This window comes from Pantherophis guttatus, chromosome 7 (genome assembly GCF_059756535.1).
Source record: "Pantherophis guttatus breed Tessera chromosome 7, ASM5975653v1, whole genome shotgun sequence".
In the NCBI taxonomy this organism is placed as follows: domain Eukaryota; kingdom Metazoa; phylum Chordata; class Lepidosauria; order Squamata; family Colubridae; genus Pantherophis; species Pantherophis guttatus.
Window position 1 is genome coordinate 29946894 of NC_142069.1, and position 15586 is coordinate 29962479.

General features: G+C 38.1%; 1 protein-coding gene across 1 annotated transcript in view; it reads left to right on the forward strand.

The window, feature by feature from the left end:
* MICALL1 (MICAL like 1) overlaps window positions 1-15586 on the forward strand; it is a 38287-nt gene that overhangs the window by 4679 nt on the left and 18022 nt on the right. Inside the window, exons 2-6 of the mRNA XM_034403128.3 lie at window positions 6712-6760; window positions 9785-9926; window positions 10794-10894; window positions 13333-13469; window positions 14673-15238. Coding sequence (XP_034259019.2) covers window positions 6712-6760; window positions 9785-9926; window positions 10794-10894; window positions 13333-13469; window positions 14673-15238 — 995 coding nt within the window. The remainder of the gene's footprint in view (window positions 1-6711; window positions 6761-9784; window positions 9927-10793; window positions 10895-13332; window positions 13470-14672; window positions 15239-15586) is intronic.

The window sequence follows — 15586 nt, forward strand, 5'->3', positions numbered from 1 at the left end:
GCCTGAGCTGCTTTCAAACAGGTATTAATATATTATTTATTTGCACAAGACCAGTAAACCAATTTAATAAGGTGAGTTTATGTAAAGAATCAAGCTAAATAAATGAATTAACCTTAAAACTAACCAGCTTTGCACATAGTGCAAATGGCAGCATCAGGTCTTTAGCCAATGGTTAAGTATATTATGTAAATACATTTACTGAGTCCCAATCCAATTTAACTCTGGGGGAAAAATATTGCAAATAATTATTTAGGGGATATTTGTCTACCCTGCATATTTGTTAATCCTTCTCCTATCTCCCTACCCCAGTATGCTATGATACAATTACGGAATTATAATTGGAAAGCATAGTAGAAATCACCAAATTCAAACTCTTGTTTAGTGCTGTTCTCTTACAACTGGATAACTTTTAAAAATCTGACAAATTAGTAGCAGAAAAACTACGACATGGTTGTTACCATCATCCTCATTTCATTTCTATGCCATCAGTTATCTTGATAAGGTTTATAATTATAATTGGCTATGAGAATGAAGAATGGAAATGTCTTTAGTAAATTTATGATCTATATGGAAGTACTGCGCTAGCAACCTTTTTCATCTTGGTGTCTTCCAGATATAGTGGGACTGCAACTGGTAAAATTATTGAATTATTGAAGTACAATACCTGGAGAACATCAGATTGGGGAAAGCTAGTTTATTTATTTTTATCCCACCTTTATTATTTTTATAAATAACAAGGCAGAGATCAAACATGATACTTCTTTCTCCTGCTATTTTCTGTACAACAACAATTCTGTGAGGTGAGTTAGGTTGAGAGAGAATTACTGCCCCAAAGTCACCCTGTTGGCTTTCATGCCTAATAGCAGGAGTACAACTGAAAGTCCCATGGCTTCCAGCTTGGTACCTTAACCACTAGACCACCCTAGCTCTCTATTATATCAAACTAAATTAGGTTTGACATTGATGAATGACTGATAAAGATACTTGGTCATTCAGTAGTTTTTAAATGAATGTGACAGTGTTGAGGGCCTATGAAGCAGCTGTCCAATAAGCACAAGACCTTTGAAGCAAGTTGCTCCAAAGAGGTGAATTCAGCCCAGAGCCAATTAAGCACAAGTTACTGCTGTGAAATATCTCAGCTATGAATCTCCTGCTCTTGCAAATGGTCTAAGTAAGCACTTCTTAGTTAACGGTAGTGACCTGCGTTGCCAACTTGACACATAGAGCCTTACAAGGATATGGCATGTTAAGAAATAAGTTTCCAAGGAACATCTGAAGGGAATGTTGAATCATTTTAACTGCTTCAGCATGTCTTGACTTGGAAGCTAGAGGATCAAAGGATAGAAAGAAATGGTCAAAAATCACTCCATTGGTAAATCAAAAGAAATCCTGTTTTCACCTAAGCTTCATTTTATCAGAGCCCTCGGTGAACTGGTTGGCATTTTATGACATAATCCAAAATGTCATAAAATATTTCCTGTAGTCAGCTGCTGATATTTGATTGTGCTATATAGTTCAACATGGGCTGTTTCAAGGCAGATATATCTGAATAATTTCCTGAATTCTTAGGAACTTTTCTAATATATTAGAAGCTCTGCCTTTGTTGAAGACATTGAGGAATGTGGCAAGGGAATATCTGAAACAAAGACCTATCAGGTCATGAGTTGTCTAATTATGTTTTAAAGCACTCAGCTCAGCATACTGGCTTCCAATCAGAAGCCTAGATTCCTTTTGGCAATAAAAAAACCCCCAAAACATTTAAAAAATGAGTTGTAACAGTTTAGGAGTGAGGCTTGAGAGGTTGAATACGATCCCTTCTACCCTCTCAAAATGGCTTTCCAAGAAGGCTTGTGCCAAATGGGTTGCAGCGATGGATGATATGATACCAGATGAGGGGTCCCTCCAGTTGGATGGCATTCGATATGCTATTGAGGAAGAGCTGCGGATTTTTAGATGTACAGTACTGTAGTAACTATGATGCTGCATTGAAGTCAATAGGGTTCTTGTTCCTAATGTTGCTCTGCAGGAAAAGAAACTCTCAAGATGTAAAGACAGAATTATAATAGGATTATGGAACATGCAAATAGCACAACACAATGAAAGATTAAATGAATCTATGACATATCGGGGACGGGGCGTGATACCTGAGCAATTAAAGACACTGAGTATGTCAGCTGGAAAGCTGACAGCCCAAGTTCAAGATCCGAGCCCCACACAATGGGTGAATTCCCTTTACTGGTCTCAGCTTCTGCCCACCTGGCAGTTAGAAAGCATGCAAATGTGAGTAGACAAATAGGTATCACTTTGGTGTGAAGATAATAGCGTTCTGTGCACTTTGGCATATAGTCATGCTGGCCACATGACCACGGAAGGTGTCTTTGGACAATGCTGGGTCCCTCAGCTAAGACACAGAGATGAGCACTGCCCCTAGTGTTGGACATAACTAGACACGGGAAACCTTTACCTTACCTTTAGGACAGGTTAACATCTGCAATATCAACAAATTGAAATGGATTAAAAATTGACACTTTCAACCTGACCATCGTACTGCTTACCACTCAGTATATAAAAAACAAAAAAAGGGATGCCTCTGCTTTCATAGTCCAGAAGATATAGAAAGACAGTACTTGGGTACAATACAATGACTAATTTACCTAATATTAATTAGACTTTGTGGACAATCCTTTAATATAGTACCGGTAGTTATCTAAGTTTATGCTTGAATCGCTGTTGCAGGGGGGAAAAAAAGGAAATTCACAAGTTTTCTAGTCAATCTGAAATTAACAGAACGTGTCAGGGCCAGCTCAAACTGGAAGGAGTCTAAGGAGGTATCTTAGAAAGCACCTGGAACACACCTGGGACTGATATGGTTGCAGAGCGTTCTGAGCAGCTGGAAGCAGCAGAGAATGACACTTCTGATGCAGGATCTCCTCCTAGCCCTGAGGCACATAAGGCTGAATGAAGAGCAGATCGGAGAAGACCTGAGCAGCTCTTTGCCACACAAGAGTGTTTCCACTGGTAATTGCTTGCACCTGGTAGAGGCTCTATTTTAGAACCACTGCTAGCAATCAGTCCCTTGTTGGGAGCAACTACCTGACTGCATCTTGTGAAAAACATCCATGACCTACATTTGAGTCTTAGACTTTTGGATTGCCTTCTGACACTGACTCTGCATCCTTCTCTGGACTCATGAGCTTTGGCTTCTCCTCAGGCAAACTGCTCAGGGAGGTGAGGACTTGCATTTGAGGTGTGAGATTACACATCCTGTTTGTGCTGCCTGTATTTCCCTTCCCAGTAACATTTACAGCTTTTTCTGTGCTGCTTCTTGTTGGAGATGAGAAAGCCAAAGTTGAAAAGAGGAAAATGTAGTTAAACTATGTAACCTAGGAGGCTGAAATGAAGCAAAACCATTTATTTGTTCCTGCCAGTCCAGATTTTTTTCATTGCTCGCATACTCTTTGGATGGCCAAAACAACATCTATATGCATGGACATCACTAGATAGAATACCCAGAAATTGAATTGACTATACTGTTGGTATAAGGAGATGGAAAAACTCAGTTGCAAAATTGCAGCCAGAGGCTGACCGTGGAACAAGTCATGAACTATTCATGTGTAAATTCTAAATCAAGCTAATGTTAGAAAAGCAGAGCCAAACAGCTTCCCAAAATGATATTGCATGCACACACACACACACACACACACACACACACACACACACACAATTTTCAAGGAAAATATCAGGAATCATTTTGAAGTCCTAAACCTTATTGATAAGAGAATTGAAGGAATTATGTAGTGAAACCAAAGAAGTTATTAAGGATGAATGCGAAAGCAAACTGCCAAACATCAACAAAACAACAACAAAAAGTAAAATAGATGTTGGAACAAACAATGGAAATTGCTAAGAGAAGAGAAGCCAAAGCTAAGGAAAAAAATCTCATGAAAGAACTTAACAAAGGATTTCAGAAAGTTGTTAGAAGAGACAAAAATAATATTGCATTGATATTGAAGATTAAAACAGACATGGAAAAGCAGGGAAGGATTTCCAAAATATCTCTGAATGGAGAAGCTGGCTCCATCATTAATTAGTATGCCATTGGCTAGGTAATACCTTATTCCAAAAAGATCAAATAGGGATGGAAGGAATATATTGAAATTCTGTACAGTAAAGATGTTAGCATCTGAGATATCTTGGAAGATATTCCATACTTCACAAGAGCTTTTGGTACTAAATGATGAATTTGGATAAGGACTCCATTAATCACCAAATGGAATTGGTGGAATAGCTATAGAACTATGTCATGCAGCAGAAGAAAAATCAGAAATATAATAACCAAGCTATGCCATAAATTTGAAGAATGAAACAATGTCCCAAAAATTAGAAGAGCCAAAACAAGGACATTTAACAGATTATGCAAAATATCACACAATATTTTAGGATTATCCAACACAGATTAAAGCCCTTCATAAAAGGAGAGATACCAGACATTCAAAATGACTTTAGAAAAGATCAGGTAACCCAGACATTTGCTGATGCATACTGGATAATTGAGAAGGCCAAAGGTTGCTGGTGATGTATTCTTAAATTGGTTGTTGTTGTTTTAGCCTTGGATGCCATAGATTTATTTTCTTGTTTTAGTTTTAATCTTTGCATACTCTCCAGAGTCACTGTTGTGAGACGGGCAGCTGTATAAATTATACAAGAAAATAAGACTATTTTTTTAAAAAAGTAAACAATGTGCTTTGTTATTTGTAGAAAAAAAACACCTTTGATTGTGTTTATTGTATCAAACTATGGAATGTCCTTAAAAATGGGAAACCTAGGATATCTCATTGTCCTTATGCAAAAGTTACACACAGGTACGAAGCTACAATCTGGATAGAACATGGTGAAAGAGATTTGCCCCAGGTTGGCAAGAGTGAGGCGAGACTTTCTGCTCCTTTATTCATCCTCAAGATTGAATATATAGAGTGAAGGGGGCTGCATTTGAAGAAGATGAGCATAGTTTTAAAATTGGAGGAAGAAAAAGCAATAATCTGTGCTATAGTGATTATGTTATTCTGATAGCTGTAAATACTAATTATTTGGAAATCTAATAATGAAAGTCAAGGAGCATGAGGAAAAAAATAAGAGTAAGATTAAATATAAAGAAGGTCCAATGACAGCAGGTACAACAACCAGCCTTAGGATCTACAATGTATTGAAGTGGTCCACAGTTTTTGCCTTTTGGGTTTGACTAATATCAACTGTAAAGGAAATAGTCAAAATTATTCTGTAGACTAGTACTTGGTAGAGGAGAAGTGAAGGCCTTGGAGATATACATGCCTTGACAACCTGTATCTAGAAGATCAGAATCCGTAAAAGAATTCAGAGATGACTTTGGATTAAGTAAAAAATCCAGCCTAGAGCTCTTGTTTGAGACACAAATTACAGCTGAAATTATAATATGTTAGAACACATTGTGCAAAGATTCAGCTCTCTTGCAAAGTCCATAATTCTGGGAAATGTGAAAGGAAAAGGAAGGACAACTACGATAATAAATTGTGATGGACTTAATTACACCAGCAAAGGATGCTTTGTTAGAAGACCTGAAATGCCTGGTTGGGGACATCATCTTGGAGAAAGTATATCTGATTACTAAGAGTTAACATGGACTGGAAAATATATAATAAAGTCCATCAGCAAGTACTGTTGACTGTAAGGCAGAATAATATCAAATCATACCAAAGTCTAATATTGAGGCTAATTTCTGGGATCATAAATGAATCTTAAGGAGATGTATATTTTAGCCCCAGAGTTATTAAACTCTTCTACGTAACAGTAAGATTGATACAGGTTCTGCAGTGTTGTGTGTAATCATTATTAGTAGATCTAGCATCAAATTCTAACTCCATAGTAAGTAAACATAAACAAAAAGATAAATAAAGGCTGATCCTGCAAATATATGAATGGTAAATAACCATAAAACTCACTTCCAACTATATATGCAGTTTTTATTTGATTTTTAGGTCCCGTTGCCCTCATTGTATACATCCTAGCAAAATAGGATTTAATCAGCTTCCCCCCTATTCAAAATATATTTAGGAATTATTAACAAACCCACCAGACATGTTGGTGTATTCTGTGTATATTGTAAAACGTATCTGCCATCTGCAAAAAAATTAATAATAATTATACTGGTCCCGGCCTTGTATTCTGTTTTTCTTGAATTTAGCTTCACTATCTCTAGAGTTTAGCTTCACTGTCAGTACAATTTTCAATAACTATTCACACTTTCAGTGATTTTCTCACATAGTGGAAACATGTGCAAGGAAACTGTATAAAGGAATTGAGAAAATGGAGTGTATCCATGAACAATGATTTTGAACCTAGATTTCAGGTGAACCCATTGGGACATATTTTTGGCAAGTTGCAAAGAAAGAGCTGTAAAGCTGTTCCTTTGCTAATCAGAGTACTTTTTATGCTAGATCTTTTTTTTAAAAAGGCACTTCTATTGAGATTGTTTTAAAGTTAGAGTTTCCCTCCTTCCGTATTGTTGAAAAGTCCACAATTTAAAGCATTCTTGTTCAACTGTAATATCAAAGAATGAATTACAAAGATCCTATTTTCTGAAAATTTTACTAGTGGTTACTGAGAAATACTGCAACACTGAGCTGTATAATCTATTGTACCTGTTTTATGACAATCTCTTTTCTTTTCAATTTGCAGGGACTTTACTTCCCTATCCAAAGAAAATGTATATGAGAACAATCGTTTGGTAAGTTCTGGCCTCTGGCAATCATTGCAATCAACTTCATCATGCTTGCTTTTTAGTCCCTTTTTCTAACTGGAGTTGATATGTCTGCTGTGAAAATCAGCAACTTGAAATGCACGTGCTAGTTACATCAAATGAGTGCCATGCATGCTATATACGGATGACTAGAAACCTGCTGGTGAGAAAAGCCGATTTTTGTTAGAATGAACCCAGCTTTGTCTGAAAGGGCATTATCCAGATGTGTTGATTTATAACGCTCCATATGTCTGGATAGCATGACTATTAACCAGTTCTAAAGTTGTAAATTCCAATCCATCTGGAAATCATCAAGTTTGGGAAAGCTGCAGCAAAGACATTTGTTGAGGATATAAGGACAAGAGAAATAGAATAAAGTGTCAGTTCTGAAAAGCGGGGAGGAGAAATTTCAATGTCTCCCTTTCTGAATTATGTATTTCCACATTTTTATCAATATACAGTAAATGCAGCCTTTTCTAATATGGTATCTCTGGCAGTGACGGCAGTTGATTGACTTTGTCCTGGTTCAGAAATTGGCTGGTTAGTACCTGAATGGGAATTTTCTTGGAAATATCAAAGCTATGGGCTTGAGTGGGAAGTTGAAAAAACCCTGAGAAAAAACAGTGGCAACACAGTTCCATATTGCTGACAAGAGAACTACACGGATATGTGTATGAAGTCCACTTGAAGCTAAGCTCAGCTTGAAAAATGTTTACATTTTCCTAACCTGGTGCCCTTAGCTGGCTGTGTTTGGTGGAAGTTTAAAACCAATACTTAAATTGGCTTAGCCTTGTTTATTTAAATTTCTTTAATTTCTTATGCAAGCCTATTTCTAACTTTTGCTATCACAACCTTTCAAGAAGTTGGTATCAGGGAAGAGGGATTAGGATGCTGATAGTTTTCTGGCAAGCCATTAGTACATAGGTCAAGGTAAGTCTCATCTCTTCATAATCCAGTTGTTCTGCTAGCAAGGTTCTTCAGGACTTAGATTTTTTTCCCTTGAAAAGTAGCATATTTGCATTCTAAAGGTGTTTAATCCTATGTACAGTGTTACTGTATTGGATTTCATATTTGTACAGCGAACTTGGCAGACGCAAGTGTGCAATCCAGTATCATGGGCTTGTCGTGGCAGTGAAAGAATGTGCTTAGATTTTTGCCTCTGTGGCCAGTGTAAATTATCCAACGACTGTAAATAATAATCTACACTAGGAAAACAGTGCTGATGTAATTGTAAAGTTCTGACTAGCAATAGACTAGGTTGAGATGTAAACCTTGCTGATTTTAATCTGAGGGAAAACGAGCAAGGGCAGAACATTAACACTTTTTGAATATATAGATATTGATGCACACTTCTTAAAGACTTCAGTTAAGATACTGTTTGTTTTTGCATATTACCAAGTTTATAGCATCAGGTTTTTCTGTCTCTTAACATTTTGCGTGAATTGTTCATCTATGGGCTCTTGATGGAAACATATTCTTTTAGGATGGGCATTTTCATAGATGGATTATATTTTAATGTTTTTTTAAAAAATAATGCACTTTTTGCTAGTTTGTTTACAATTTAGTGCTGTTATTCTTAATATATTGTATGCTTTGCTTTAGAAAAAAGTTAAAAATATCTGTAATTATAAATTACAAATACTTTCCATTATGACTTTTGCATAAAAGCAGCTAAGCTTTGGCATTCTTAGATTAAAGAACACTGATTGATTCATCCAGTTAGACTTTGGTTTAGCTGAGAATTGGTCAACAGTCCAAGCTTCCGTCTACTGTAATGGATTATATAATAAGCAAATCTGCATTATCATTAATCTCTTTTATTTCTGCTTCACTCATTGTCCCTGGTAATAGCTTATGACTGGAAATACTTTGCCTTGATAATTTCATTTGTCCATTAGGATGATATCACCATAACATCTTTTTAATTAAAACATATTTAGTTGTATAATATTTTCTAAAAGCAATTTTTTGTGCGCTCAACATTTGGAGGGGGATTGGGCAGGAATTTTAGTGCTGGAAAAGAAAGGGAGGTATGTATAACAACTCAAAGGAGGCAAAAGGGTCTTCCACAAGATGTACATGGGAAAAACAGAACATACTGTCTTCCATCACTTTTTATATGTTTGTTTGTTTTATGTTTATTACCTTTTCATTTATTGCTTTTGTGTTCCATCAAGGCAATGCTTGTAATTTATGTCTTTTATTTATGCCAAAATAAGTCAGGCTGAAAGTTGATGATTTGCCTCAGGGCATGTGATTAGCTTTGTAGCTAAATAGGAATTTGAAACTGAGTTGTCTTAATCATAGCTTGATACATCAACTATTACATCATTATTGTCTTTTTAATTATGGGTCAGTTTGTTTCACTCAGACTGCAGCCAAACATATGTGAAACCAAAAATATTATACATGAACAATTCTCTGATATGAAGGGACTCAAAAAATAGTATAAGAACTAGGATTATGCAGACCATTCCACTCTCAAACATAGACCATTCTCAACATTGCACAAAGTTATGATCCTAACATGGAAGGTTTGACTTTATAACAGGCCATTTTGAGTATTCTGGAATAGCATGACCTGCTGCTTGCTTAGTAACAGGCAAAGTGGAAGCTCCTCTCTTATACTGAAGTGATTTTTAAGATGATAAATCAGTGATGATTTATAGGCTTGTGAGCCTTATTTTACTTATGAATAATGTTCCTAGTGTGATAGACAAAATTAAGCTTGATTTAATTTAAGTGTAGTGAAAATTAATTCAAATTAATTCAATTAAATATAAATAATCAGTATTCTTATATTTTTTTCTGTCCAATGTCTGTCTTGACATTTTTCTCTTCCTTTGTTTTCACCTCATGTTGTTCCACTAGAGCAGGGATCAGCTGGCTGAAGAATTCTGGGAGTTGAAGTCCACAAATCTTAAAATTGCCAAGTTTGGAGTTCCCTGCACTAGAATCTGCCTCTGTGTCAGCTTCCATTAACTAACTGTTCTCTCCTGGTTGCTTTTACAGGCATTTGAAGTGGCTGAACAAGAACTGGGGATCCCTGCCTTGTTGGATCCCAATGATATGGTCTCCATGAGAGTTCCTGACTGCCTCAGCATCATGACATATGTTTCCCAGTATTACAACCATTTTAACAACCCTACCCAAGGTGAGAGTTTCAACAGGTCATTTATATGAGAGATAATTATATATTGAGGAGGAAGAGTTCCTTCATTTCCTTTGAGTTGAGAGAACTATTTTCCTAATCCTTGCTAGAGGCTGTGGACTCTCCAGGAATCCAGAATGTTATTTGCCAATGGTAAACATCCCATAGTAAGCAGGATGAAATTTTAAAAAGCTCTGAGTTTGGTGTTTGTGTGGCCTGTGGGTACTAACACCATAACCAACTGAACCTCCCATCCAAAACATCCCATTAGTGACACTTCTTACTTATGGCAGTAAAAAAGGATAAGTAATATGTTCAAAAACCTTAGCTATCCTTTTATGACCTTGCTTAATGTTAGAGCTGGCTGTGGTCTTCCTTCCAAATATGTCTGAAATAATAATGGAATATAGAAAGACTCTGTCACCCCTTTGCTTTGGACTTTGGTCCTAAGGTGTGGGTGGAATAGTGGTCTTGAACCCGTAGTACAACTCAAGTGTGCTCTGACTATTTCCTTATTTCACCCTGGCTCTCTCCTTTACTCAAGATCTTTTACAGGAGACCCAGAATTTACTTCATTTTTCTCATTGTACAGAAAAAGTAAAGCATTGTAGGACAGAACTAAGTGCAAGTAAGAATTTAGAAAAAAAGATGTGTACTTCTGGATCCTCAAAAGACATGGAATGCTTGCCTCTGGTAAAATAATTCATAGCTATACCACAATATACTAAAGGATACTTAAGGCAACTTCCCCAGTCTAATGCAAAGGTACCAGGAATTAGCCTAATTGATTAAAGTTGCTCCATACCTTATTTTTTCTGATTTATCTGCTGCCTCACAGATTAATTTCCCTTTTCTCTTTTATTTTTGCAGCCAGAGTCGGCATGCCTATGAAACACCCAGCTGTTGCCTCTTCACCGACTCTGCCAGCTCACAAGCCTTTGCCTGTACTTGAAACTACATCTACATCCCAGGTATTCAGTTTGATCAAACTGAAAACTCTCTTTGTCTCTCCAGTCTATTTCAGGCACTTGCTTCTGAATCCGTGTTCTTTAAGAAAGGCCAGTTTTTAGACTTAGAACAACTTTATTGTCAGTTTGAATGTACACTAATCGGCATACATTAAGATGAAATTTTGTTGCATATTTGAAGTGCCTGATTTAACAACTCATCCTCTTCTGTCTTCTTTACTATTGAGGGTTTTGTTGATCACTTAACGTCTTTCTGTGGGTTTTATGATTATACTTACATTCCTCCTCCATCATGCCATGTATGACACACCAATACAAACTTGAAAAATGCTTATGTTGTCTGTCTGGGATTATACAAATACTGGTTGCCAAGAACCCCACAGTACTTGAATTGCCACTTAGCACGCCTCAGTTATTAATGCCTTTCAAAATCAGTAATCCCATTTAATTTATGTTACATTAAAATAAATATTAAACACTGATAAATTTTTTGGAGGGGAGGGTCCCAGGGACTGGGGTAAAAATGTTTGCCAGAGAGAAATAGTAGCCATGTTGAAATTGGTTTGTACATTTCAAACCACACATCAGTTACATGAGGAAAAGCTGCATCAGAGTTGCAGAAAAGTAAGACTCTTCATTGATTTGGCTATCTCCAGGAAGCAGTGCTTACCAAGGCTAATGCTTCCCCACCCTTTAATAAATATTTGTCTGAAATTTTTAGTATTAACAGTTTCATAGGACAAAGCCAAAGAAAAACAAGTCTTTGATGCCTGTAAAGAATAAGTTCTTTTAATTGTTTACTAGTTTGATTGCTTCATCTCCATAGTTTGCCACCAAGAAAAGCATGGTTTTATTAAAGAAATATACACTGAATGAAATGTAATAACACCTGTGAATTAGAAATATGCTTAAGGGCTTTATGATTGTGAAGAAAATTGAACGTAAAGAAGCAGATATTATGTTGCACCCAGGATCCAAAAGTGGGATATAATGTTTGTGTATAAAGCCAGTTTGGTGTAATGGTAAAGGCATCAGTCTAGAAACTGGGAGATTGTAACTTCTAATCCCTTCCCTTAGATACAAAGCCATCCGGATCATTTTATGCCAGTCACGTTCTCTCATCCCTAGGAAGGAGGCAATGACAAACTAGTTCTGCCAAGAAAACCACAGAGACTTCTCTGAGAATTGGATGTGATTGGATGGAGGGGGGGGGGGGAAGATATCTCTAATTATATTGCTTTCTTTTAAAAATATAAAATAACATTTTTAGGGTAAAACATGTCCTAGGACAGTGATGGCTAACCTTTTTGCCATTGCGTGCCAGGAGAGGGGGGCGGGGGAGGGTCGCACGCGCACGTGCCCACACACATGTGTGCGCAACCCCCTCCCCCCTCCCCCCCTGCTCCTGGCACATGATGGCCTGGTAGGCCTGTTTTTCTTTCTTACCTGGTTCCAGATCCTCTCTGTGTATCTGGGAATGGCGAAAACAGCCTTTCCCACTCCCTTGGAGGCCCTAGGGAGGCTGAAAGGGCCCATTTCCCCACTCCCGGTGAGACAGGAAATGACATTTTTTGCTGTCCCCAGCCTCCAGAACCTCTCTAGGAGTCTGTAGGAGCCTCTCTAGGAGTCTCTGGAGGCTGGGGGACAGGAAAAAACATCACTTCCTGTCCCACCGGGAGTGGGGAAATGGGCCCTTTCAGCCTCCGTAGGGCCTCCAAGGGAGTGGGAAAGGCTGTTTTCACCATTCCCAGATACACAGAAAGGATCTGGAGCCAGGTAAGAAAAAAAACGGGCCTTCCCCACCCCGCCCCCAGGCCCTCCAGAGGCAGGAAACAGCCTATTTCCCTACTTCTGGTGGGCCCAGAAGGCCCGAAAATCAGTTGGCCGGTGCACGCATGCGCCCCAGAGCTGAGCTGGCGTGCCCACTAATATGGCTTTGCATGCCACCTGTGGCACACGTGCCATAGGTTCGCCATCACGGTCCTAGGATGACTGTTGCACACACAAAGAAACAAAGCATAAATCAGCTCTCAATGTTAAAATGATAAAAAGTAAAACATCCATTCCAAAATGCTAAAAGCCCAGCTACGATTGCTCTTCTGAACAAAATAGTTACTTTTGAATGAATAAATAAGTTTTGAGGGTTTTCTTAAAGATGTCAGATGGCATCAAATCACTTTATAAGTATTTTATTTATCTATTGTATTTATTTATTACATTTATTTTCTGCCCATCTCATATCAAAACAACTCTGGGCGGCATTTTATAAGTGTAATTTTGAGGCACTGTAAAAAAACTCCTCCCATGCCTTCATCAACCCAGCAACTTTGAGAGAAGGGTTTAAAAAAGATTATTCTAAATGTTTTTTTGTGTCTTTCATATCCTTAACCGTGTATAAATGATAGTTCATGGAGACATTTTCATCTCATTTCTTGTCTCAGGACAGTGTTGCTGAAAGCCTGGCAGAGGATTCCTCGCACACTTCCCTCAGCAGCCCTTGTGCAGCTTGCCACCAGCACGTTCACCTGGTTCAGCGCTATTTGGCTGAGGGCAAACTTTACCACCGTCAGTGTTTCAGGTGAGCTTTTCCTAGCCAAGTCCACAGAAAACAGGTCTCTCGCCTGTAGTCGTGTAGAAAAAGTCTGTAGTTGTGCCAGGGTAATTTAGAACACCTCTTCCTTTTTCAGTCATTTCAAGCCCATGATGTCCTTGCAGTTTACTATGTTACCATGTTATTTCTTTTTAAACAAACAAACAAACAAAAAAATAAGGTCACCTCCTGTTTCTAGGCTCAGATGTATCCCATAATTTTTACCTTTGAAAGAAATAAAGAGAAGCCCTGTTTTGGTTTTTATGGGCTGTCTAATTAATACAGGAATATAAAGTACAGTAATGTGAGATTCAATAGTGTCATTTCCAGCTCTATGAGACTGTCTTGTTGAGTTGCAAACCCAAAACCTAAACCCCTCAGGCACAGCGACTAAGGAGTTGAACTTAGACCAGAGAGTTTACTATTTACTGTGGAGCTGTCACAGCTTATAAAATTAGGGTAAACATTCCACTTTACTCTCTTGACATAATCTTGAATTTTCAGAGAAAAGGCAAAACATGAATGCAATACAATAAATACAGTTTTAAAAAACAGTTTTCTATGTCATTCATGTTGGAAAATAATTGTGGATTTTAATTTCTACAAGCAGCAAGGTCAGATACAGGAAATTAGGATGGAATGCGCTAGTTCAATAAAGAGAAGCTCTCCAGGGAAGGTGAGATGGCTTACAATATAGCCACACAAAGTATTATGGGCTTAATAACAGAAATATTGTCACTCCTGATATTTGGTCTTCATGTGGACATTATGGCAGTTTTGGATCTGCTGTATTCAAAATGTTATAGTCCTCCAGGATGGGACCTGAATTTACAATAGCCTAGGAGTAGGCATTTTTTTTCTTTTACAGGTTTCAGTGGGATGAAGCCATAGACAAAAATGAAACTTAGTTGGGAGAGGGAAGCAGCAAAACACTGCCTTTGCCTGTGCTACCTGTATTGGTGTATTTGGCAAAACTTTTACCACCCATCTGCTCTTGTTGCTTAAAAGTGGAGATGATGGGAACTGATAAAAATGATAAGTGATTTTTCCCAGTCTCTGAGTGAATCTGTAGCAAAATCACAGATTTAATTTTATTTTCTTTGGGTGCTCCTATTATCAAAAGGCAAGCAAGAACCTGAGAGTTTTCCTCTTTGTCTTCTCTTTCTGATCATGGATTCACCTCTCCGGCAGATGTAAGGAATGCTCCAGCACGCTCATTCCTGGATCTTACAAACCTGGACCTGAATTGGGCACATTTGTGTGTACCCAGCATCGTGGTAAACTGAGCAAATTGAGTGGGAGGAGTGAGCACCAGCTAACTCCAGAACCTCTACTTGGAAAGGAAAGTACAGAAGCTGGGACAGTGAGTAATGAGATGGAAGAAAAGAATGGCATATCAGAAAGTCACTCATCAGCTATGGAAGAGATGAGCAAAATGGGGGAAAGAACTGTTGGTGAAATAAGCACAGAGCTTGAGATGCCTTGTACCCGGCCAAAGAATGAAGTGCCCACTTCCACATCTGGCTCCTGCTTACAGATGCCTCCCAAGCCTCCTGTACCAACCAAGCCACCAACACTTATCCAAGAAAAGGCTAGCCTGCAACATGGGCAGCTCAAAGAGCCTCGACCTACCCCTGCCCCTCGGAGGAGCACAGACCCAGCCAGTCTATCGCCACTGAACTTATACCCTGTCCCAAGGCCAAGAGCCAATATGCAAAATGAGAGTTCCAGTGAGCCACCATCTGATTTGGTCAATGGTAAGGAAACATGGACAGAGGAAGTAATTTAAATCTTCTAACTGGACTCCTTGTAATCCTGTATGTTGAGGCCATGCCAAAGTAAGGGAAATATGTGTCTTTTATAGAAACAAGGAATACTGACGTGTATATACGTTCGTGAATTTTTTTTCACCAAGGAATCTTACTGCTTGTTTTTCTAAAATGTTTTATGCTAGAACGGATAAGTATTCCTTCTCTTTTGTATTGCTTGCTCCAGCCTTCCACATGTTTTGGGCAACAAATCTCAGTTTGGTAATTTTGATTTGGGATTATGGGAATTGTAATGCAAACATTTGGAAGAGACAGATTAGGGAAACCTGGCCTACT